Raw genomic sequence first — 25,249 nt, 5'->3', positions numbered from 1 at the left:
AAGCGCATAGTGCAGTGGTCATAAATGATAGGCACTCGACAAGTACCACTGATTGATTGATTTCTACATATTAGAATGTGAACCATCCATGTTTGCCCATGACCTTTATGAGAACTTCTACAGCATATACCTTTCAAAGCAGGTATATAAGTGGGTGTTGACCAGTTATCTTCCTTCCATTAATCACTCCGTAATATTTAGTGAGTACTTGCTGTCCGCCAAGCACTCCACTAAGGGTTAGGGAGAGTATAATAGAGGTAAAAGACATGCTCTCTGCTCCCAAGGTGTTATAATCTTGTAGGGTAGAAGGACACCAAGTGATATAAAACTGGGTGAGAGAGGATATGGAAGGATGGCTAGGTGAATAAATAAGTGGTTAAATAGCACCGGGTGATGCTAGGTGATGATAGGTGATGATGATGATGGTATTTGTTAAGCACTTACTGTATGCCAAGCACCATTCTCAGCACTGGGGTAGAAACAAGGTAATCAGGTTGTCCCACATGCGGCTCACAGTCTTAATCCCCATACAGTTGAGGTAACTGAAACACAGAAGTGAAGTGACTTGCCCAAAGCCAAACAGCTCACGTGGTGGAGCCAGGATTAGAACCCATGACCTCTGACTCCCAAGCCCGGGCTCTTTCCACTAAGCCAGGCTGCTGTGAGCTTGTGATGGGTAGGGATCACATCTACCAACTCAGTTGTGTTTTACTTCCCCGAGTGCTTAGTAGTGTGTTCTGCACAAAGTAAGCACTCAATATACCATTTTCTGAATGATTTTTACGAGAGCCGGGGTGACCCAGCCTCCTCACTGAAGAGCTGCAAGTCAAGAAGACGGTGACCCAGAGTCTCAAACCGGAAGTGGCACAGAGCAGACATTCTTGTGGGAGGTGTCGGGAAGTGGCTTTTCACATGGGAATAACTGGCCTGAGCCATGACAAGCGCCACCTCGGGCTAGTGGGGTGACAGTGGAGGACTTGGCTTGGGCAAGTGTTGGGGGCTAGGTGACATGGGACGATGCTTCTGTCCCTTGGGGCGTCTTCCTTCTCTTCTTCCCCCTCCTCTTCATCTTGGCTGCTTAGCTGCAACTTCCTCTTCTGGTGGCTCCTCTCAGGGCTCAGGCTGCTTCTCAGGGCATTGTGAGGAGTACAAAAGTGAGTGGAAGCACTCCAGCTGAGAAGCAGAGTGGCCTAATGGAGAGAGCATGGACCTGGGAGTCAGAAGGACCTGGATTCTAATCCATGTGTGCTGTGTGACCTTAGACAAGCCACTTAACTTCTCCGCACCTCAGTTACCTCACCAGTAAAATAGGAATTAAGACCGTGAGCCCCATGCAGGACATGGATTGTGTCTAACCTGATTCATTTTTGTATCTACTTCAGCCCGTACTCGGTGCCTGGGACATAGTAAGTGCTTCACAGATACCACAGGAAAATGGTGACAGTCACTTGGATCAAAGCACAGCAGTGGCAGGTAAAGTTAGGGCTTAAAATGAGGACGTGGCATGGAGCCATAGTAGTGCTGGTGGCTGTGGAAAGGTGATGCCCTGGGATTCCTATTGTCGATGTCCTCGTGTGGCATTTGCTGGTGCTGCCGCTTGGGTCCCACTTCCTCAAATTTCTTGAGGGTGACAGGAATGGGGGTGGGGGTGGATGGTGTTCATTTATTCTTCCCTCTCCCCCATCAGAGCTAATGAAAAGGAGGATGACTCTTCTCGACCCAGCTCTTCAGAGCCAGCACTATTGCCATACCCCCTTTAACGCAGTCCGGTGGCCCAGTCCAACCTCCCATTTTTCATGACCGGGCCAGGGATGGCCAGTTGCTGCCTTTAGGGAGAACAGATTCATCAATCTGCCTCCCCATCGACACTCCACCTTTGCAGTCAATCATTCAGTCAATCAGTGATATATATTGAGCACTTACTGCATGCCAAGCACTATGCTAAGTGCTTGGAGAGTACAAGAGAGTTGGCAGACATGATACCTGCCCACGAGGAGCTTGCACCATGCCAACCACGAGGAATGTCAGTTATCATCACATGACCCACTCTATTGGGGATCCAGGGTACAGGCTCCACGACATCCAAAAGGCCCTGCAGGAGGTAGTCTGGCTGGCCAGCCACCACTCTGAATGTTATTTTGCCTACCCTGGTCATTTTTCTGAAATTCCATTCCCCATATGCCTTTCCATTACTCAAAAACTTCCAATGGCTGTCCCCATTTCTCTCCACAACAAGCAGACACTTCTAACCACTAGTTTTAAGGCACTTAACTCTTTCCCTTCTATCAATCAATCAGTCAATCAATCAGTCATTTACTGAGCACTTACTGTGGGCAGATTAAAAGTGAGACTTGAAAGAGAGTGAGCCGTCAAACTTTCGAAGTTATGACCTTTGGGAGAGAGGACAGTAATGTGGTTGACTGTGAGGAAGAAGTTAGGTAGGTGAATCCTACATCATTCTGAACACTAAGAACTGATCCTATCAGGGCCTTGCTGCTTGTATAATCTATGACTAAATTATTTTGGGCATCCTCACAATCTTTGCCCCTGGAGTTACTTCGAAAGGGGGTAAAAAGACAGCCATTATCTGCAGGTGATTTAGATATTTACAAATATTAAAACAGAACACTGTACTACATCATTTACTGAGGTCATGTTTAACATCGGGATTTTATACCTATGAAGCTGGCATACATCAAAATGATGGAGAGGTCTGGGTGGAAGAAATGGACACTTCTGATGTTAGCCACCATCTTGACCTTAAAATGTCTAGCCATGATCACATCATCACCCCTGTCAAAACTTCCCCAATTGTTCATTTGCATCAAGATCTGCCTGCCCCTCTTGCAGGGAATTATCTTGGATTTTAGAATTCCAAACTCAGAGATTTCTTTTTTCCTCTTTAGAAACAGCAGAGAGGCTGGGAAACAATGCAAAGCAAAAATAATGAAATTTTTTGGTGAAATAATATATCTTATTGCTGTTTACTCTGACAAGAAATATTTGCAGAGGATCATAAAGCTGTTCACATTCCTAAATCAAGAGAAACATAACAGAGGAGAGTGTGAAATCTAACCGTTAACATATACTCATTCAACTTTAAGGAGACAGTCCTTTCACCTCCTACAGAGCAAAGGAAGCTTTTTAGCCAACTTGGATTATATTTGTGAATTTACCAACTTTGTTCCATTGGGCAGTTCTATGTCAAACTGAATAAATTGGACATGACCAAGAGTTCTTTGTCAAGAATGCTGCATTTAAAAAAATCCCCTCAAAGACAATTTTAAAATGAGAGCGGATCACATTTCCAAGGGAAGAGAATCCTTCAAATATGATCTGTAATCCCAGGAGATTATTTCCGCTTACCTCGACTCTATATAGCACTTTTATTTTTTTCCCCAAGTGGTTTCACATCCTCTAAATCTTCACAACCCTGGGATATTATCCCCATTATTCAGATGAAGAAGTAAGGGACAGAATGTTTAATCAGTGTGCCTGACAGTCAGTGGAAACAGATCTAAAGTAGTGCCCAAGATTTTAGATTTCCCAGATCAGTGCTCTTGTAGACGCCACTGCTTCGCAATAATAATTATTTAGGATGGAACTAATTGCTACAGTGAACCCCCTTATAATGTACAGAATGAGGTCCAATAGAAAGTTTGGTTCCAAGAAACCAGCTCTTTCATCACCCCGATTTGACTGCTACAGAAATTAAACACATTTTGTAAACCAGACATGAGTGCAAAAAATCTGTCAGGATTTGTCATGCAGAAAGGAAGCAAAGTATTTTATGAAATGTCTCTGGATGCTGCCCAAAGAGACCAGAAAATTGTATTAAAATGGTTGATTCCTTTTGAAGCAACCATTCTCTTCCTTAAACATGGTAAGAGGGAAGCCGAGAAGTATTTCTGCACTTGCTTTGTCCGACTGATTTCTGTGTTTATATTTGACAGTATGGTCAGTTCTCTTGTAATGCAGGGATGGCATTCTAGTAGAATCCTGTATTAAGAAAAACTCACATTTTGGCAAGCATCCCGTATGTGATGCCGTACACATGTGCCCAACCATTTTTTCCAACATCACTAACCGAGTAGTCACACATCGTCAAACAGACTGTTCTCTACTCCTGCTGTTGCGATGAAACCAAAATATTTGGTGAAAATACATATTGCCAATCAGTCAATCTATCGTTGGTATTTATTGAGCGTTTACTCATTCAATCGTATTTATTGAGCACATTTACTGATCACTGTACGAAGGGCTTGGGAGAGTACAATGCAACAGAGTTGGTGGACACGTTCCCTGCCCATAATGAGTTTATAGTCTAGAGGGGGAGACAAAACTGCCTGTGTTTATTTAGTACCCTCTGTGTACTGAGCATTCTACTGTGCTGAGAGTAGCAGTAAAGCAGTAAATTGCTATGGTTCTGTTAATATTCAAACATTAGTAGACAAAAACATCATAATAGGACAGCAGATACAGCATCATACAGCATGGCCTAGTGGAAAGAGCATGGGTCTGGGAGTCAGAGGACCACGGTTCTAATCCTGGGTCTGCCAATTGCTTGCTGTGTGACCTTGGGTGAGTCACTGAACTCTTCTGTGCCTCAGTCCTCCTGTTCTCCCTCCTACTTAGAGTGCAAGCCCCAAGCCCCATCAGGGTCTGTGTCCAACCTGATTAACTTATAGCTGCCCCTGTGCTTAGAACAGTGTTTGATACATAGTAAGCACTTAACAAGACTGTAAGCTCATTGTGAGCAGGGAATATGTCTGTTATTTGTTATATTGTATTTTCCCAAGCACGTAGCACAGTGCTTTGCACACAGTAAGCCCTCAATAAATATGATCGAATGAATGAGTGAATGAACAATTGAACAAATATCGTTAAAAAATACGTACATAGACCATAACAATGAAACACTCATAATGTTCTCTAGGATTGATTGGTTTGATCAGATTTAGGTCATATCATTTTAGGAAACTTCACAAAGTGGGTAGGCTTTTAATTAGCCTTTTAAAGGAAGAGGGAGAGGTGGGATTTGATGAAGAGCATTTCTGGTAATATCAGTCTCAAGGAAAATCAATCAATAGAATATATTTTGTACATTTTGGGTGCAGATCGCCATACTAAACTCTTGGGAGAAGACCGTAGAGTTAGAAGACATGATTGCTGCCCTCAGGTAGCTTTCAGTCTAACAGGAGAGGCAGACACAAAAATAATTTACAGATAGGAGGAAAAATAGAGTGGAATGGTGGATGTGATGGATAGTAGAGTATGTGAATCAGGATATACAAAAGCCCTCTGGGTAGTTTGTGAGTGAGTAAATACTCAGTTGTCACGTTAAGTTGGAGCTGAAGTAGGGATGGTGGCTTTTTTGGGCCAGGGTGAGGAGTGAGCAGAGGGGAAGGGCTAATGGCTGGCCGAAAAACTGCACAAACATATGAAAGAAACAAAGTTGAGGAGGGGATTCCCCTCCCTCCTGATCAGTGAGGGCCAGATACTCTATCCACGGACAGGTCTGGGCAAGTATCATCCTGTCAGAGAGGTGTGAGTCTGGGCCCTGTAATCTTACCAGAACCTCTCTGGCCCCCGATGTGGTGCTCACCTGCCCCACCCAGCAGTCCTCCACTCTATTGCTTATAGGCGCAATCAAGGATCCCTCTTGCTGATTCCCTCTCCCTAATGAGGTCATGTGTCATCAGTCAGTCAATTAGTGGTATTTATTGGGCACTTTCTCTGTGCAGAGCACTGTACTAAGCACTTGGCAGAGTCCAATACAACAGAATTAGGAAATACATTCCCTGCCTGTAACGAGCCTACAGTCTAGAGGGAGAGGCAGACTTGAATGTAATATAGGAGGCCATAAATTAGGCAGCTCTTTGCATCCAGCTGTTCCAAGGTTTCATTTTGTGTGGCTCTTGGGCAGCAAAATGATGCCAAAGCTTGGAATAGGCAGTGGCCTTCGGGCAAGAGAGTTGGGAATGAAGGATGCTGAACACCTTAGCTCAGGGTAATGGGTAAGGGGCTGGTATGGGCAGTTAGGGAAAAGAAGAGCCAGTCAGTGGAAGAACTTGAAACTGATGACCAGGGGTTTCAGTCACCATGAGTGGAAAGGGAGAGACACTGACACATGGATGCTTGAGGAAGATGAATTTGATTGTCTCAGGATGTCTGGTGAAAGAGAGAAAAAGAGTCAGTAAGGTTGCATGAAGCCATGTCAGACTCCTTTAAAAATTAATTGTTAGTTTGCAGTAAGTTTAAGATATTTCCCCGGTCCCCGACTAATGCATCTGACCCCTTTTTCTTGTTTTGATGTGGATGAAGTGAAGGTCTTTGGAGTCAGATTTTCTTTTGAGGTTTGAGGCGGGTTTATGAGCAGCCTGTTCAAAATATAGGTGCCTTTGCTCAATGTGAAATCCAAGGTTATTCAGCTTATGGGGGGAATTATTGGGCCTCATTTAATTTAATTCTATGGACCATTAATTTCCCATCTCTGCTGACAGAAATAATGGCCATATGATATATTCAGTATCTGAAAAGGGAACCAAATCCTGACTGGTAGAAAAATTGGTTCTTCTCTTTTCTGAGAACTTCAACTTCAATCCATTTCAGACTGTGAACACAATTTTAGTGATTTGTGTGTGGTTTTTTGACCCTCCTCAGTAAGAGAGTAGCCAGGGAAGTTTATACTAAAACCAATAGAAAATATCAAAGAAGCAACCGATAGCTAAAAGGAAATGATATATTCAGCAGGATTTTTAGATCCAGATTGAGACCCTGTTTTTATAAAACAAAGGGCATTTTAGACAACTTTGGAGAATGATAGGGCATCTTAATAAAAATCAGTCTTGTCGAGTCAGGAAAATATTGACTATTCACAGATTATGTTTTGGAGTTAATGATTATGTTTCATTAGTGACTGATGCAAAAAACAGACTAATAGCCAGGGGCTTGAGAAGCTGTCATAAGACTGCTCAAATAATACTTTATTAGAACAAAAGCAGAAGTGTAGAAGGAGAACCTTTCCTTACATAGTTGACTTTTTTTTCTTGGTCATTCCTTGAACAGCAAAGGAAAATAAGCAAAGAAAACGTCTAGGTTTGTATTCTGGGTCCAAGGTAATATCTTTGTATAATGGGTTTTTCATGCCCTTCGGGAAAGAAACAAGAAAATAATAATAATGGTATTTGTTATGCGCTTACTATGTGCCAAGCACTGCTCTGAGCACTGGGATAGATACAAGGTAATCAGATTGTCCCATGTGGAACTCACAGTCTTAATCCCCATTTTACTGATGAGGTAACTGAGGCACAGAGAAGTTAAGTGACTTGTCCAAAGTCACACAGCTGACAAGTGGTGAAGCTGGGATTAGAACCCATGACCTCTGACTCCCAAGCCCATGCTTTTTCCACTAAGCCACACTGCTTCTGATATGTGTGTAGGTGGGGGTGGGGGGTGGGAGGGGTGTCTGTGTGTCTGTGTCTTATGTAAGTTTTAGGATCTTCTGACTTTGGGGGGGCAAACATGTCCCATGTGGAAAAACCATAGACTCAGCAGGAATACCAATTCTCATGTGTGTGTGGGTGGGAGGGAGTTTGTGCCAGAGGCAGTGGGAGCTATTGTCATGTCTTATGCCGTTGCGTCATTTCCTACCCAAAGCGACACCACAGACACATCTCTCCCAGAACGCCCCACTTATTTTAGCTCATGTCTCCCTTTCTATATTGTAAACTCCATGAAGGCAAGGATAATATGCATAATTTGAAAAAGGGCACTTAAATTTTATATTTGCTATTGATTAAGCATTTCCCCTATGCTGAATGCTAGCCCTCTCATTTACCTCCTAGCCCTGCTCCTTAGGAACACCCCCAGTCCACAGACAAGTGAAGTGACTTGCCCAGGGTCACAAGATAGACATGTGGCAGAGCCGGAATTAGAACCCACATCCTCTGACTCCCACACCTGTGCTCTTTCCACTAGACCATGCTGCTTCCAGAGTAATAGATCTTACCATCCAGAGTGGGAGATAGGCATGAAAATCAATTATGGATGGGTACGTAAGTGTTGTGAGGCTTAGGGTGGAGTAAATAGCCAGTGCTTAGAGGATAGAGATCCAAGCTCATAGGCGATACAGATGGGAGAGGACTGTGAACCCGTTGTTGGGCAGGGATTGTCTCTATCTGTTGCCGAATTGTACATTCTGAGTGCTTAGTACAGTGCTCTGCACATAGTAAGCGCTCAATCAATACGACTGAATGAATGAATAGGAGAAATGAGGGCCTAGTTGGGGAAGGCCTCTCGGAGGAGATGTGATTATAGGAGGGCTTGATGTCATATGAGAAGTCAGGGTAACCAATAGTTTCCTGGAACACAATCCATCTACCAGCATTGAAAGCATTTTCATTGCTATCAGGTGAGCTGAAATGGGAAGGTCACAAGCGAGGGGACAGAGCCAATGCTTTCAGGACAGACTTAGACGTATTTTCAGGCAGCTGAATGTTGGGAGACAACCAGGGTAGACTGACAAGCCTGGCACGCTGTGATCAAGAGAGTAGCGGTTCTTCCTGAGCAAAAGCTTCAAGGGGATTGTGAGCCTTAAAAATCAAAACCCAAGCCAGGTGCTGCAAATTGCAAACATGTCAATGTAGAGGGGATTATTTTATATTGCTATCACTGCCAGTTCTGCATTAGCCTTTTCATCCACAAATGCACTCATGGGTAAAATTTACCCACAGGGCTGTCATCCTCAAACATGAAGGTCAGATATATATAGAATAACTATCTAAATGAGTTGCTGTTACATGTGTGTGGCTGGGGGGACTGTAAGCTCCTCCCTTTAGACTGTATCCTCTTTGTGGGCCAAAAATGGATCTACCATCTCTGTTGTAATAATAATAATTAAGCTAAGCACAGTTCTAAGCGCTGGGGTAGATAGAAGGTAATCAGGTTGTCCCACGTGGGGCTCGTAGTCTTACTCCCCATTTTACAGATGAGGTAACAGAAGCACCGAGAAGTAAAGTGACTTGCCCAAGGTCACACAGCAGACAGGTGACAGAGCCGGCATCAGAACCCACGTCCTCCGACTCCCAAGCCCGTGCTCTTGCCACTAGGCCATGCTGCTTCTCTCTGTTGTACTCTTCCAAGCACTTAGTATAGTACTCTGCACACAGTAAGTGCTCAGTAAATACTATTGATTGATAATGTGTGTGTATGTGCACAGTTTTCAAATGTTTGTTTCAGAGCAATGTGTAGTTAAACACACACGTATTTATTGTTACAGGGATTTACCACAGTATGGACAAAAGCAATGGCAGTCTTATTTTGGGCGGACCTTTGATGTTTACACCAAACTCTGGAAGTTTCAGCAGCAACATCGGTAAGAAAGCAACTATCCCAATGATTCTACCAGACTTTTACAGACAAAAATATCAAATATATATAGAATGCAGTGAAGTTAAAGGCAGAGGACTACTCCTTTTTGTTAATACCAATTAAAATCTTTCCTCTGCTGCCTTTTTTTTCCCACTAGCCAACTGATGGTTTGGGGTTTCGTTTTGGGGGAGGGTTTGCTTTTGTTAAGTCAGGATGGAGAGGTGGAATTGTAAAGTTTCATATCTTAACGTTTGAAACTGTAATGCCCTTATCTGACCTTATTCCTAGAAATATCCGGCACATCTGGATTGGCTCATAGCGACTCTCACTTTGGCTGATGAATCATAGAATTTTAAAAAGAAAGTCTCCCTGGATACACATGTGTGGTCTCACACTGCATCAGTTCCCCATTCCTCTTGGGCTGTTGGCTCCAGATGTCAAAGAGTCTCACTAGAAGGAAAAATGGGTGGCTCCCTGTTTTGCCTCCAGACCTCCTGTCGCTGCAGTGTTGGGAGGCACTAGGGCTGAATTTTAAACTCGGTTTTTAACTCTGCATTCTGTGAACTTTAAACCACTTCCTTTTCTCTTATTTAAAACAGTCAAGTTTTGGACAATCGGTATGGCTTGAAGCGGTGGCAAATAGGAGAAATTGCCTCTAAGATTGGGCAGCTGTACTACCACTATTAGTAAGTGAATTGTACACTCAGAGAGTGAAGTCATCTAATGTCTCTGGTACAGTTTGCGGGCACTGCACTCCCTTCCTAGGCTGTGAGGGAAGCAACTCGCTGCAGCTGCATCCCCGGGAGTTAACTCTGCTTTTCTCAAACACGGTGGGGGCACCACAGATCAGCCCAAATGAAGCAAAATGACTGGAGCAAAGATCTGTGGGGTGAAGTAATGTATTTCCAGCAGGTGCCCACCCCCAAATTATACTGGAAGGCCATTTATACTCATTCATCTCAATCAAGCAATGTTTTCTCATTGATTGCATGCATAATTTGAAAAAGGGCACTTAAATTTTATATTTGCTATTGATTAAGCACTTCCCCCATGCTGAATGCTAGGGCAGATAGAAGACGATTCCATCAGAAAGGCTCTGTCCCACGTGAGGTTCACATCTGGTATTTATTGAGCGCTTACTATGTGCGGAGCACAGTACTTAGTGCTTGGGAGTAGACAGAGAGGAAGTCGATGGAGAAATGGAGAGAGAGAAACAGACAGAAAGACCCCGAGACAGATGTGGAAGCAGAGAGGTGTAAGAGGAGATGAGGACTTAAGTCTGCACATCCCCTAGAATACTTATGTACATATCTCTACTTGTAATTTACTTTAGCTCACGTCTTCCTTACTACATTGTAAACTCCAAGAAGGCAAGAATAGTATTCTACTAATTCTATTGTACTCTCCCAAGTGCTTACTTAAAACAGCGCTCTGCATTTAGTAGGTGCTTAGTAAATACTGTGTTTTGACCAGCCGGGGGGCAGGGGCGAAGATGGGAATCAGGAAAGACTCTATTATCTGCCATGATGGGGAATCATTAAGATTGGGATTGGGGGTTGAGGTGGTCTTGCCCACCTCCCTTCCTGATGTAGAGGGGTGTGGGTGGGACACCCCCATGATGTGGTTCTGTCCAGACAAGATCCTAACTTCCTACCTCAGCCAGGAAAGGGAGCCCCCACCTCCTGCAACCCTATTATTATTATTATCATTAATATTAAGTATTGTCAAGTCATTTCTGATTCCTAGCAACTCCATGGATATACTTTCTCCAGAATGTCCTGTCCTCTGCCATAATCCACAACCCTTCTAATGGTTCTTCCGTTATCGTTGTTATGGCTGAAGCCATTATTTACCTCTCCTTCTCCCCTGCTGGGGGACAAAGAGAGACTTCTTCCTTGGGTCTAAGTCTCTGGCCCTTCAGGGCTATCTGAGTTGAATCCTACTCAGCACATTTTTCTTTGGACTTTTTCTCTCTAGACTGTAAGCTCGTTGTAGACATTGCACTTGACTTCCTACTCTATTGTATTGTGCTCTCCCGAGTACAGCAAAGCAGTAAGGCCATGTGAATAAAGCGCAGGCCTGGGAGTCAGAGAACTTGGATTCATTCATTCATGCATTCAGTCATATTTTTTGAGCACCTGTTGTGTGCAGAGCATTGTACTAAGCATTTGGGAGAGTACAATACAACAATAAACAGACATATTCCCTGCCCACAGCAAGGTTATAGTCTAGGGTCGGGGAGACAGACATCATACACATAAATAAGTTACGGATATGTACGTAAGTGCTGTGGGGCTGGAAGGAGGGAAGAACAAAGGGAGCAAGTCAGGGTGATGCAGAAGGGAGAAGAGGAAGGAAGGAGTTTATTCTGGGAAGGCCTCATGGAGGAGATGTGCCTTCGATAAGGCTTTAAAGGGGAGAAGAGTAATTTGTCAGTCAGATTTGAGGAGGCAGGGTGTTCCAGGCCAGAGGCAGGAAGTGGGCTAGGTGTTGGGGGTAAGAGAGGTAAGATAGAGGCACAGTGAGAAAGTTAGCATTAGAGGAGCAAAGTGTGTAAGCTGGATTGTAGAAAGTGAGTAGCGAGGTGAGGTAGGAGGGGGCAATGTGGTGGATGGCTTTAAAGTCAACGGTGATGAGTTTTTGTTTGATGTGGAGGTGGATGGGCAACCACTGGAATTTTTGGAGGAGTGGTGTGATGTGTCTTGAAGGTTTTTGTAGAAAAATGATCTGAGCAGCAGACTAAGTATGGACTGGAGTGTGGAGAGACAGGAGGTTGGGAGGTTAGCAAGTGTCTCTAATCCTAATTCTAATCCTAATCCCGGCTGCACCACTTGTCTGCTGTGTGATCTTGGACAAGTCATTTCACTTCGGTGCCTCATTTACCTCATCTGTAAAATGGGGATTAAGGCTGAGAGTCCCATGTGGGACATGGATTGTGTCCCACTTGATTAGCTTGTGCCTACTCCAGGGTTTGCTACAGTGCCTGTCATATAGTAAGTGTTTAACAAATTCCATCTTTAAAAAAAGTGCTTAGTACAGAACTCTGGACCCAGTAAGTGCACAATAAATGTGATTGATTGGGAAAGTACAACAGAGTTTGTAGATGCGATCCCTGCTGTCAAGGAGTTTACAGGGGGAGAAAGACATTAAAGAAGATTGGAAAGAGGGAAAATAGGAGATAATAATATTTACATAAGCATGTAGGGCTAGGGTGAGTTTCAAAGTGTTTAAGGGGTATTCAGCCAAGTTCACAGTTAATGCAGAGGGGAGGTCAGATAGGGGAAATAAAGGGCTTAGTCTGGGAAGGCCTCTTGTAGGAGATAAGAATTCAGAAGGATGTGGAAGGTGGGGAGAATAGTGGACTGTCAGATATGAAGAGGGAGGGAGTTCCAGGCCCGAGGGAGAATGTGGTCAGTGGTAAGGTAGACAAGATTGAGGTACAGAGAGTAGGTTGGTGTTAGAGGAGTGGAGTGTGTGGTTTGAGTTGTAGCAGGATATTAGCAAAGTTAGTAGGAGAGAGAATTAATTGAGTGCCTGAAAGCTGATGTTTAGGAGTTTCTGTTTGATGTGGAGGAGGATGAGCAAGCACTGGAGATTTTTTGAGGAGTGGGGAGATATGGACTGAATTTTTTTTTTATTTTCAGAAAAATGAACCACATAGAGTGAAGTATGGATTCAGTAAGATGAAGGGAGGTCAGCAAGGAGGCTGACGAAGTAGTCAAGGAGGGAAATGAAGAGTGCTTGGGTCAATGAGGTAGCCATTTGGATGGCAAAGTAAGGGTGAATTCTAGAGATATTGTGAAGGTAGAATTTACAGGATGTGGTGACAGATTGAATGTGAGTTGAATAAGAGAGATTGAGTTGAAGATAATACCAAGGTTATGGTTATGTGAGACAGGGTGAGTAGTGGTGCTCTCTACAATGATAGGGAAGTCACGGGGAGGACAAGATTTGGGTGGGAAGATGAGAAGTTCTACTTTGGACCTTTAAGTTTGAGGTGTGGGTGGGACATCCAAGTAGCAATGTCCTGAAGGTAGGAGGAAATGTGAGACTGCATCCTGCATAAAGGTGGCAGTTGAAGTCCTGTGAGCAAATGAGTTCTCCAAGGGAGCAGGTCTAGATGAAGAATGGAAGGGGACCAGAACTGAGCCACTATTAGAAGGTGGGAGGCGGAGGAAGAGTCTGTTAAAGAGACTGAGAACGAACAGTGAGAGAGATAGTAGGAGAGTCAGAAGGACAGTGTCAGTGAAGCCAAGGTTAGATAAAGTTTCCAGGAGAAGGGGTTGAACCTGTGTTCAAAGGCAGCAGAAAGGTTGAGGAGGATTAGGGTGGATTAGGCCATCGGATTTGGCAAGAGGAAGGTTCTAAAGAGGACCGTTCCCTTGTAGCAGAGGTGGCGAAAGCCTAATTGCAGTGGGTCAAAGAGAGAGTTGAAGGAGAGAAAGTGGAGGCAGGAAGTGTACACAACTTGCCCAAGGAGTTTGGAGAGAAATGGTTGGAAGAAGATGAGTGATGCTGTGGAGTCAAGAGGTTTTTTTTAGGATGGGGATACATGATCCTGTTTCAAAGCAATGGGGAAGGAATCAATGGAAAGTGAGCAGTTGCAGATGTCTGGCAGGGAGGGGACAACTGCTTTGATGAGGTGAGAAGGAATGGAGTCAGAAGCACAGGTGGGAATGATAGAATTTGAGAGGAGGTGGGAGAGAAGGAGTATGACTTAGTGGCAAGTGCATAGGCCTGGGAATCCGAGGACCTGGTTTTAATCCTGTCTCTGTCAATTGTCTGCCATGTGACCTTGGACTAGTCACTCAGCTCGTCTGTGCCTCATTTACCCCATCTGTAAAATGGGGATTAAATTCTCCTCCCTCCAGTTTAGACTGTGAGCCCCATGTGGGACAAGGACTATGTCCAACCTGATTATCTTGAATCTACCCCAGCACATAGTACAGTGCCTGTCACCTAGTAAGTGCTTAACAAGTAGCATTTTAAAAAAAATCTCCTCTTGAGATAATGCTGGGAAGGGTGGAGAATCCAAGAGGGGGACTAGAGGAGGAAGGGGCTGTAGAGGAGTAGGAGAGATTTTAGGGAGACGATGCCCAATGGTTACAGTTTAATTGAAGAACAATTTTGACCAGAATATTAGGTAATGTCTGTATTTGGCCAATGAGAAAATTGAGGTACAGAGGGCTTAAGTGACTTGCTCAAGGTTACTCAGCCAGTAGCAGAGTTAGTATTAGAATCCAGATTTCCTGTCTCCTAATACCCTGTTCTTTCTCCAAGGCCCCACTGCCTTCTGTCATTTTGCCATCCTATTATGGCATTAAGATTTGAGATGTTTTATAGAAAAGAATGCTTTGCGGGAGAACCTTTTAAAACTTTTGTAGATTAGTAGGTTATCAGTGAAGGATAATTTCAGATGAGCAAAGGAGCTTTGCAGTTGGCTACTCCCCTAGAACAGTAACACTTTCAAAATCACATTCATTTTGTAAGGAGAAAGAAAACGGTCTTTGTAATTGTACAACAGCTAGCACATTTTAAACCCCATGTACAAACCACCATTCTAGACACAACAGGAACAATTTATAAAGTTGCAGGCCTTGACCTGATGGAGCTGAGAGCTGAGAAAAAATGTCTTAGGAAAAGGAGGTGGCTGGGAATTTTATATGAGGCAGGGTTTAACTTAAACTCCAATATGAAGAATTAAAGTAATATATTTTTCCAACAGCCTCCGCACATCTGAAACCAGCTATCTGAATGAGGCCTTTTCCTTCTATTCCGCAATCAGACAGAGATCTTATTACTCTCAAGTCAGTAAAGAAGACAGGTATGGGAGTGTTGATATATTACCTATTACAGACTGGGAAGAGGTGATTAAATACCCATGCATTCATTGTAAACGATGCCCAAGAAGATTACATGGGAGAGCTCATATTTTAGAAATAGATTCCTGTTAATCCTAACGGGAGAAATATTATCTCTAAAGTGTGATTCTTTTCATCCAGAGGCCTATCTAGAGGCAGGAAGCATTTGAAAGCCAAATCCTACGGCCACATTGAAATCCGTAGCCGATCGATTCAGTTTCCCCCAGACCCTGTCTGTTTGTCATTGCACATTAGCCCCGGATGTTCAGTAGCTGTAGATATCTGTCAGGCAAAAGCAAAGTGGATAAAATAATACTTCTTTTTCCCTCTGCTCTTTGCTTTCACAAGCCCAGTACTGTTTGCAGTTCAGTAAGCTACACCAAGGCAAATGTGAACAGGTGAATGAGATGCACCCAAAATAGAGGCCAGCAAATTGTGCATGTTACAAGCCGCTCCTGACCGGTTGCCCAAGGGCAAAGTGTTGCCATTATCCCTGCTACCTAGGTGATACAGCCTGGCTGGGAGTTTTCAAATCAGGGAATCCAGGTGCTACAGCTGGTTCCCGAAGTACAGGTCAGGGGAAGCCCAGGGAATGAAGCTCAAGGATGTCCGAAACTTGACTCCGGCTCCGCTTCCTTACTCTAGCTCTCCAGGTCCGACTTCACTCATTCTGATTCTCCGCATCCAGAGGAAAATGGAATTTTCAAACTGGGGAAAGGAAACTTAGCTCTAGTTTATGGATAGGGATTCATCTGTCTGAGCAAAGCATTAGGAGCTGAGTCCATTCACAGGCATTTAATACAAGTTGGCAAAGATTAGGACTTGAACGTTATGTCTTGTGCTATGATCCGCAGCTCAAGAATTTAAATCCAGTACGGTCGAGCTGCTTAAGAAATCGTGAATGAATTGAAATGTCAAAAACATTTCCTCTCTGCTTTATTGTCACAGTTCAAGAACTCTTTTCCCTTTTCATGTCTTAGGCCTGAGCTGGTGGTTAAGAAGTTACGTTACTATGCAAGGTTTATAGTGGTTTGTCTTCTTCTCAACAAAATGGATGTCGTGAAGGATCTGGTAAAGGTAAGTAGTCTCCGGCACATCAAGTCCAATTGTCAGTGATCTGTGTTTGTCAAGGGACTTGAGCCTAAAATTGACCCTGAATGGATTTCAGGGTGCTCTTACAGCTGCAACCCCATCCCCTGGCAAAACCAAACAGAAGCAAAACCAAACAAGAAGTCCATCTCGTATTATCGGCATAATTGTCTTTACCCACTGTTTCACTGGGGCAGCGGGTACTTTTTTTTTAATGGTATTCGTTAAGCGATTAGCATGTGCCAAACGCTGTACTAAGCCCTAGGGTATATACAAGCTAATCAAGTTGGACACGGTTCATGTTCCACATGGGACACCCAGTTTTAATCCCCATTGTATAGATCAGGTAACTGAGACACAGAAAAGTCAAGTGACTTGCTTAAGGGCACACAGCAAACAAGTGGCAGAGCCAAGATTAGAACCCAGGTCCTTCTGACTCCCAGGCCTGTACTCTATCCACCCAGCCATGCTGCTACTCAATCTTAATTTGAGAAAATAATTTATGCATCAGATTTCCCTGAGAAAATACTCTCTGCAACTGATTTGTGTGTTTTGCGAACAGTGGCTATTTAAAAACCCCCAACAAAATTGTCACAGACTTTCATACCTTTCCTTTTGGTTCTGTTCCATTCCCTTTCATCTGCCGATGGAACTAGCTTCAAGAAAGTTGCCAAGGCTGGAGAGCATATCTGGGCCCAGATGAGAGGCAGCAAGACATCTATTAATGATTTTTTTTTCCATATATCCCTGAGTCCTTTGTCTATTTCTGTGATACCAGTGACTTCTTGTGGGTCAGAAGTAGTAATCACTGAGACAGTATCAGGAGGACCCCAGTGGGTCTTCGTCAATCAAAGACAGAGCACTGAACTAAGCCTGTGAACAGAAGCAGAAGACCCAGAACCTGCCCTCAAGGAATTAACAATCTAATGGTTTGTATCAGCATTTTATGAGCCCTACCCAGCTATAAAATGGAATCCTTGAAACCCTGTTACCCCTGGTTTTGAAATAACTACATACTGGTTTCTCTTCTTTCATTCTTGATGCGGGTGGGGCCAAGTACTGTTGGCAATCAATGTTCTTTATCATTAGATTTCTTAGCTGAATCATTCCTTTGGTGTCCAGAGCACGTCATTTACAATATGCAGGCACTTAAAAACAGGTTATTTATGATCTCTCCTTTTTATGGATTCTAACATCAGGAATTGTCAGAAGAAATTGAAGATTACACCCACCGCTTTAATACTGAGGATCAGGTGGAGTGGAACCTGGTGCTTCAAGAAGTGGCTGCTTTTATTGAGGTTAGTTTGTACGGGAATATGTGTTGTTTGTCAAGGGGAATGGCTTATTCCTTTGCTAGGTAAGCGTTTAGATGATGGACAGTTACATTTGATAAGCGCTTACTCTGTGCCAAGCACGGTACTAAGCGCTAAGGTAGATACAAGATAAACAGATTAGACACAGTCTGTGTCCCACAAGGGGTTCAAAGTTTACATAGATGGGAGGCCAGGTATTTAATCCCCATTTTACAGTTATCTCATGCGCACAGACATCCTTTCCTACCATCTGATTTCCTGCCCTCCGATTTGGGACAGGTAACTGGTGATTCCCTTTTTTCTCCAGGCAGATCCTGTCATGGTTTTAAATGATGACAACACTATTGTTATCACCTCTAACCGTCTTGCTGAAGCAGGGGCCCCCCTGCTGGAACAAGGGATGATTGTGGGACAGTTGACTCTGGCCGATGCCCTCATTATTGGTAACTGCAATAATCAGGTAAAGAAATGAAGTGTCACTGTGTTTAAATGTGCTGAAAATCTCCGGGATTACCCCCCTAAAAGAAGAGTTGCCAAATTTTGGAGAAAAATGACAGAGGTGATTGAATAAGCCTAGAGGAGACCGTCCGTCAATAGGTCGGTTGCATTTATCGAGTGCCTACCTTGTGCAGAGCACAGTGCTTGGAAGAGTACAGTTATACACAGTGGGTAGACACATTTCCTGCCCACAGTGAGTTTAAAGGTTAGAGAGGGAGACCGACATTGATAAATAAGTTATGGATGTGTACATGAATCCTGTAGACCTGAGGGAGGGGTGAAAAAAGTAGCAAATCTAAGTGCGGGGGTGACGCAGAAGGAAGTGGGAGTGGAGGAAATAAAGCCTAGTTGGGGAAGGCTCTTGGAGGAAATATGCCTTCAGTAAGACTTTGAAGGTGGGGAGGGTGATCGTCTATCGGCTATGAACGGAGGGAGGGCGTTCCAGAGGACCATGGCAGAGGAGGAAGTGTCCAATCAGCAAATGCTACCCTGATGTCAATTCTTGGTTGATCTCAGCATTTGATTATGTTAGGGCTGTTGGCGGGGGGTGGGGGAATGGGGGGGAGAAGAACCCTGACCTGAGGAGCTTCAGTTATGTAGGCCTATGGAATATGCAGTGTGGTGCGTTTGTGGCTTGTACTGATGCTTATTTTGCACATTCTCCCAAAGGGACTTATTATGATAACCCATGACCAAATAGTGCTAGTGGGAGTACTTACTAAGTGTTTACTGTGTGGAGCATTCATTCAGTCGTATTTATTGAGCACTTTGTGTGCAAAGCACTGTACTAAGTGCTGGAGAAGAATGCCCGTGTGGGAATTAGACACCGTCCTATCTAACCAGTGGGAAAATATTTGAAGAATTTTTAAATTTCTATGTGGGTGACGTTTACAATCCCCAATTTTTCTTCTGTTGCCTCTCCTTCCAGGAAGAATTGTGTCCACTTTTAGGCAAAATAATGTTGGATTGGAGGGAAAATTGGAAGAATCCCAAATCCGTCTCTCTAGCCCTAACCTCTCCTCCCATCTGCAATCTCGCATTTCTTCTTGCCGGCAAGACATCTCCATATGGATGTCCTGCTGACAGCTCAAACTCAGTATATTGAAAACTGAGCACATCGTCTTCCCTTCTGAATCCTCTGCCCCACCTAACTTCCCCTTCACAGTGTGACAACACTTTCAATTTCCCTGTTTTCAAAGCATGTAACCTTGGCATTATCCTTGATTTCTCACTCTGTTTCAACTGTCACTCCCAGTCTGTTGACAAATCTTGTTGGGTTTTCCTCCACCACAATTCCCGGATCCTCTCCTTCCTCTCCACCCAATGTCCATCAGCCTGTTCCAGGAACTGCTGGATCAGTCCTCCTCACTGATCTTGCCTCCAGCCCATCCCCTCTCTAATCTATATCTCACTCTGTTTAGGTCAAGTTAATAAAAATAACAATAATAATAATAATGGTATTTAAGTGCTTATTATGTGTCAGGCACTGGAATGGGTTCAAGCAAACCAGATTGGACACAGTCCCTGTCCCACATGGGGCTCACAGTCACATTCCCCATTTTACAGGTGAGATATCTGAGGCACAGAGAAGTGAAATGACGTGCCCAGTGCCTCACAGAGCAGAAAAGTAGTGGAGCCGGGAATTAGAACCCATGACTTTAAGACTCCCAGCCCTCTGCTCTATCCACTACACCATGCTGCTTCATGTTCCTTAAACACTGTTCCGCACACATCTCTCCACTCAGAAGCCTTCACACGTTTCCCATTTATCTTCACATCCTGACCATTAATTTGAAGGCACTCCAGAACTCTCTTCCTCTTCCCTATCCACCTATCTTTTCCTACTACACCCTCACTTGCACACGCCACTCTTCCCCAGCTCACCACCTCAACTTTCCCGCCTTTGAGAGCAGGCTCACACCCTTCTTCCTGCCTAGAACTTCTTCCCCTTTCAAATCTGCCCCATTACAGCTTTCCTCATCTTCAAAACCTTTCTAAAATTCCAATTAAATCAGGATGCTTTCATGTTTTCCCTGATTAGTTTTTTTTCTCTCCAAGTCAGATTCTTGGCTACTCCACAATGGAAATGTTGGTTCCCTGCCATCACTGAAACTTGGTTCACCTCAGATGACACTGTCTCCCTTGCCACTCTCTCTGGGGTGCGGGATGAGGAGCTCCTCTTCTCCGTCTCCCCAAGACTCACCAGGAAAGGGGAAGGAATTGGCTTCCTTCTCGCTCCCCAGTGTTGCTTTCCCACACTCCCACTTTTTCCATCCCTCTCTTTCTCTTCCTTTGAAGCCCATATCATCCGCCTCTACTAGTTGAAAGCAGCGTGGCTCAGTGGAAAGAGCCTGGGCTTCAGAGTTAGAGGTCATGGGTTTGACTCCCGGCTCTGCCACTTGTCAGCTGTATGACTGTGGGCAAGTCACTTCACTTCTCTGTGCCTCAGTTACCTCATCAGTAAAATGGGGATGAAGACTGTGAGCCTCACGTGGGACAACCTGATTACCCTGTATCTACCCCAGCGCTTAGAACAGTGCTCTGCACATAGTAAGCGCTTAACAAATACCAACATTATTATTATTGCCCACTCCAATTACTAGTCATAGTCTTTTACCACCCTCCACCTTCTCCTCCAACTTTCTGAACCATTTTGATCTCTTTCTCACATTCCTTCTTTCATTTGGCATCCCTATCTTGATCCTAGAGGACTTCATTTTCCAAGAAGGGTCCCCGATGACCCTTCCACTGTTTACTTCCTCGCACTCCTCTACTCCAGTGACCTCCTGCTCCACCCCATCTCCCACACTCACCAACTTGGGAACACATGTGATTTTATAATCTCTTAAAACCACAATCTCTTTACCTGCTCTCTTTCTGTTATACCCACCCCCTTCAAATCGGTCCTGTTTTCCCAAAGAGAGCTCCAATCTTTTGAACCCTGCCTATATTCTAAAGCCATCTTGCCTCCTTTGGCCTCCATACCCAAACAACCTTTGAATGATGCACAAATTAACGCTCTCAACACTACAGTGCCTGGTACTTAGTAAAGCGCTTAACAAATACCATTATCATCACTCTCTCCACTGAACTCAACTCCCTTGCTCCCCTGACCCTCTGCGTATTTTGTACCACTAACCCGCAACCCTGGATCACCTCCGCAGTCCGCTTCCTCCGCTTCTGTGTCCAAGTTGTGGAGCGCTGCTGGCGGAAATCCAGACATCTTTCTGACCTGGTCCACCTTAAATTCATTCTTACCTACTTCTATTTGGCTTCTTCTCTGCCCAACAACAGTACTTCTCCTTCCTTAATTTACTCCCATACCCATTGCTCCCACCAGTTGTTTCAAATCCTGGTTCAGCCACTTGTCAGCTGTGTGACTTTGGGCAAGTCACTTAACTTCTCTGGGCCTCAGTTACCCCATCTGTAAAATGGGGATTAAGACTGTGAGCCCCATGTGGGACAACCTGATCACCTTGTATCCTCCCCAGCGCTTAGAACAGTGCTTTGCACATAGTAAGCGCTTAACAAATGCCATTATTATTATTATTATCATTACTTCAGCCACTAAATTGAAGCCTTCTGGTTTGATCTCCCTAAAATCTCCCCTGCTCCTATCCAATCCCTCTCCTCCACCCTCCTTGACTCTATGTTCCCTGCAGTATCTCAAGAAGAGATCTCTTTCCTCCCCCTCAAAATCTACTCCCTCCACCTATACTTCTGACCCTATTCCTTCATAACTTATTAAAACACTCACCCCCTGCCTCCCTGCTTCCTCCTTCCCTCCTTGATTGTCATCTTAAACTGTGCGCTTTCCAGTGGCTTCTTCCCACTACTTTCAAAAGTGCTTACATATCCCCTATCCTAAAAAAACCACCCTCCTTTAACCCAACAGTATCCTCCAGTTATCACCTCATCTGTCTCCTACCATTATTCTCCAAGCCCTTTGAGCAGGTTGTGTACACTCGCTGTCTCTTCTTTGTTTCCTCCAATTCCCTCTTTTACCTCCTCCAATCTCGTTTCCACCACGGTCACACTGGGACATGGGACATTGCTCAATCTTCACGACTACTCTTTTACCTCTGGTAGAACTAAAAAGAGGGGCTTGCAAAGGTCTTGAATGTCTTGCCTGAGGATTCCTGAGGCAACTTTATCAAAGGCATCTTTACAACTAAGGATTTGTGTTCCGAACAGAGGGAAGGAGCCAACTTCTTCCTCTGGAATACTGTTAATCAATCACATTTTTTGAGTGCTTACTGTGTGCAGAGCACTGAGCTAAGTGATTGGGAGAGTACAGTGTAACAGAGTCGGTAGATACATTCCCCGCCCTCAATGAGCTTACGGTGTGTAGGTGGAGACAGACATTAATATAAAGAAATCACGGAGATGGTGAGTGCTGCGAAGCTGTGTGGTCTTAATTGGTAGGTATGTGTCTATTGCAGGTGAAATTCAGCGAACTGACCGTCGATATGTTCCGAATGTTACAAGCCCTGGAAAGGGAACCGATGAATTTAGCTTCACAGATGAACAAGCCGGGAATGCAGGTGAATTTTCCTCCTCAGTTAAAGACTGATCAACACACACTTGTCTTTACAGAAAGGGTTGGGTCTTCTGTGCTTTCCCATTTTCTAAGAGTGTGAAATATCCCTTCCAAGTGCCTGATAGAGTTAGAAAGTAAACTATGACGGGGCTTTTTCTGGGATTGGGAGGCCAAACACATTGTCATATTTATCGAGTGCTTAATGTGTGCAGAGTACTTTACTAAGCACTTGGGAAGGTGCAGTATAGCAATAAAGAGAGACAGTCCATGCCCACAGTGAGCTCACAGTCTAGAGTTGGGGAGACAGACATTAATACCAGTAAACAGACCAGAAATTATTATTCATTCAATTGTATTTATGAAGCGCTTACTGTATGCAGAGCACGATACTAAGCACTTGGAAAGTACAGCTCGGCAACAAAAAAAGACAATCCTTACCCAACAACGGGCTCACCATCTAGCCAGAAAGAATTAATGTAAATGGATGTCCTTGGGGGTAGAACTGATGAATAAAAATTAAAGCTAAGTATCCACTATTAAATGTGAATTGCATGATGTGTGCCTGTTGTTGATTATGTGCGTGAATACAGGAATCAGCTGATAAACCTGCCCGGCGAGAGAACCCCCACAAATACCTCCTATATAAACCAACTTTCAGCCAACTGTACACGTTCTTAGCAGCATCTTTTAAGGTTGGTATGACCACATATTTTTTACAACATGGGAGAAAGGCTCGTTTTTAACATGCCATTAAGTAAGCTGCTGATTTTAGGAAAGTTTACCCTTGAATGAAGGTATAGGTGGAATAGACATATGTATCTGTTACAGCACAGCTGAACTCAGAACAGGCAGGCCTGGTTCATTTTTATGTAGAGATTAAACCAAGAGGGTTTTAATGAGAAGTGGCTGCTTCATCAATCAATCGTCAGTAATGTTTATTGAGCGCTTACTGTTTGCAAAGCACTGTACTAAGCCCTTGGGAGCATACATATCATGACAGAGTTGGTAGACATCTTCCCTCTCCACAGCAAGCTTACAGTCGAGAGGGAGAGGTACCTCAATCCCAATACAGTGTCATCACTCATAATGTAAACACTGCTGTTGTGCAATTATCCAGCAGGATTTTAATGGGACATACACTGCTATAAAAGTGTATTTTTTTCTTTCTTTATTGTTTTGTGTGTACGTATGTCTTAAATTTCAGGAGCTGCCAGCCAACAGTGTTCTTCTGATTTACCTGTCAGCTACTGGTGTATTTCCAACAGGTCGTTCTGATAGTGAAGGTACAATAAAGGAATGCTCCCTGTCATGAGCAGGGCTTGAATTCTCTTTATATTTTACAGGCGAAGGTCCACAAAGAGCAGGTCTCAAAACTCCTGCCCAAGAGAAATAAGTCCGTGTAGAGGATTTACTATTGCTGATAACCTTCCCCATTTCCTACACCAAGGCAGTGTTCCCTAAGTAGCACTCAGAGACATGTATTTACCATTATCTTGCCACTTGTGAAGCGCATAGCTCAAAATCTGAATGCCTGACCATCCATTATATAAACTTTGTTGATTCTGAAGACACAAGAAACTTGATTGGTCCACTTATTTGGAATCGACGGCGAAGTCTGTGAGCCAAGCGTGAGTCACGTAGTTGAGTCAGGGGGTCCCAAGAAACTAAAAGCTTTGGAAGAAATCATTGAACTTGTTTCAGTGTTGTTTCTGTGATAATTCAAGCCCTTGTCATGATTTTGTTTGCTCTGTCCTTCTTCTCATTTTGCCTTTTTAAATTTGACCCAGTGGCATATCTGGGTGTAACTTCACCATAAAAACCTAAAAACTGGCTGACTGGAGTAAAAGCCAATGGACGATTGAGTTACATTTGTGTAACTTTGATTTTAACAGTTTTCCTTTTGGGAAGAGAAATTCTGTCTACATCCTTAATATTTTGTCCACTCATCTGTTTGTTGATTGTTGAGATTGCATTCCTTTATAAGATGCATGTTCCTTCCATCTTCCTTGCATGACTCAAAGATTTTCTTAAAATGCTAAAAAGAAAATGAAAAATCCCTGTAAACTTTCCAGAGATGCAGTGATTTTTTTTTGGAAGGGTTGGGATCGGGTATGAGAAATCAAATTTGGTTTTCCACTCTGGTGACCCACTGTATTTTGCTTTGTTTTCTAATCTATGTCTTTCATTTTGGTTAATTTCCTGGCATGCCATGCTCCAGATAAAAATTGTCTATAGTATCCCTGTCCTGTACCTACCCAAAACAAGTTGATAAACTCCCCTCCTTTGTTTACACAAAGCTTGTTCCTTTCCTTAAATCAGAAGGGAAATTGGCCAAGGAGGAAGAAGGTTGTATTGTGTTTTTCCTTTATCACATACTTATTGCTTCCCTTAATGGTAACTGAAGTGCCCAGCTTGTGTGGAGGAGAGACTGGTCTACTTTGTTTGACCTTAGCGAGAGATTGCAGACACTGCTGAGGTCTAATATAATGAGTTCTTTCTATTTTGGTTTCTTTACTATCTCTGTACCACTAGGAAAGAAGCCATATCCCCAGGCATACTTCATAATAGCTTAGCCG

At 43.7% G+C, this 25,249-nt stretch overlaps 1 protein-coding gene across 1 annotated transcript in view; it reads left to right on the top strand.

The window, feature by feature from the left end:
- The window catches only part of SCAI (suppressor of cancer cell invasion), a 123,033-nt gene that overhangs the window by 77,461 nt on the left and 20,323 nt on the right, over window positions 1–25,249 (top strand). Inside the window, exons 3-11 of the mRNA XM_029062830.2 lie at window positions 9,281–9,376; window positions 9,972–10,058; window positions 15,098–15,196; window positions 16,214–16,310; window positions 17,522–17,620; window positions 17,943–18,095; window positions 22,576–22,677; window positions 23,264–23,365; window positions 23,878–23,956. Of these exons, the coding sequence (XP_028918663.1) occupies window positions 9,281–9,376; window positions 9,972–10,058; window positions 15,098–15,196; window positions 16,214–16,310; window positions 17,522–17,620; window positions 17,943–18,095; window positions 22,576–22,677; window positions 23,264–23,365; window positions 23,878–23,956 (914 nt within the window). The remainder of the gene's footprint in view (window positions 1–9,280; window positions 9,377–9,971; window positions 10,059–15,097; window positions 15,197–16,213; window positions 16,311–17,521; window positions 17,621–17,942; window positions 18,096–22,575; window positions 22,678–23,263; window positions 23,366–23,877; window positions 23,957–25,249) is intronic.

The sequence above is a fragment of the Ornithorhynchus anatinus genome, chromosome 4 (genome assembly GCF_004115215.2).
Source record: "Ornithorhynchus anatinus isolate Pmale09 chromosome 4, mOrnAna1.pri.v4, whole genome shotgun sequence".
NCBI classification, from domain to species: domain Eukaryota; kingdom Metazoa; phylum Chordata; class Mammalia; order Monotremata; family Ornithorhynchidae; genus Ornithorhynchus; species Ornithorhynchus anatinus.
This window is presented reverse-complemented; position numbering and strand designations above follow the sequence as displayed.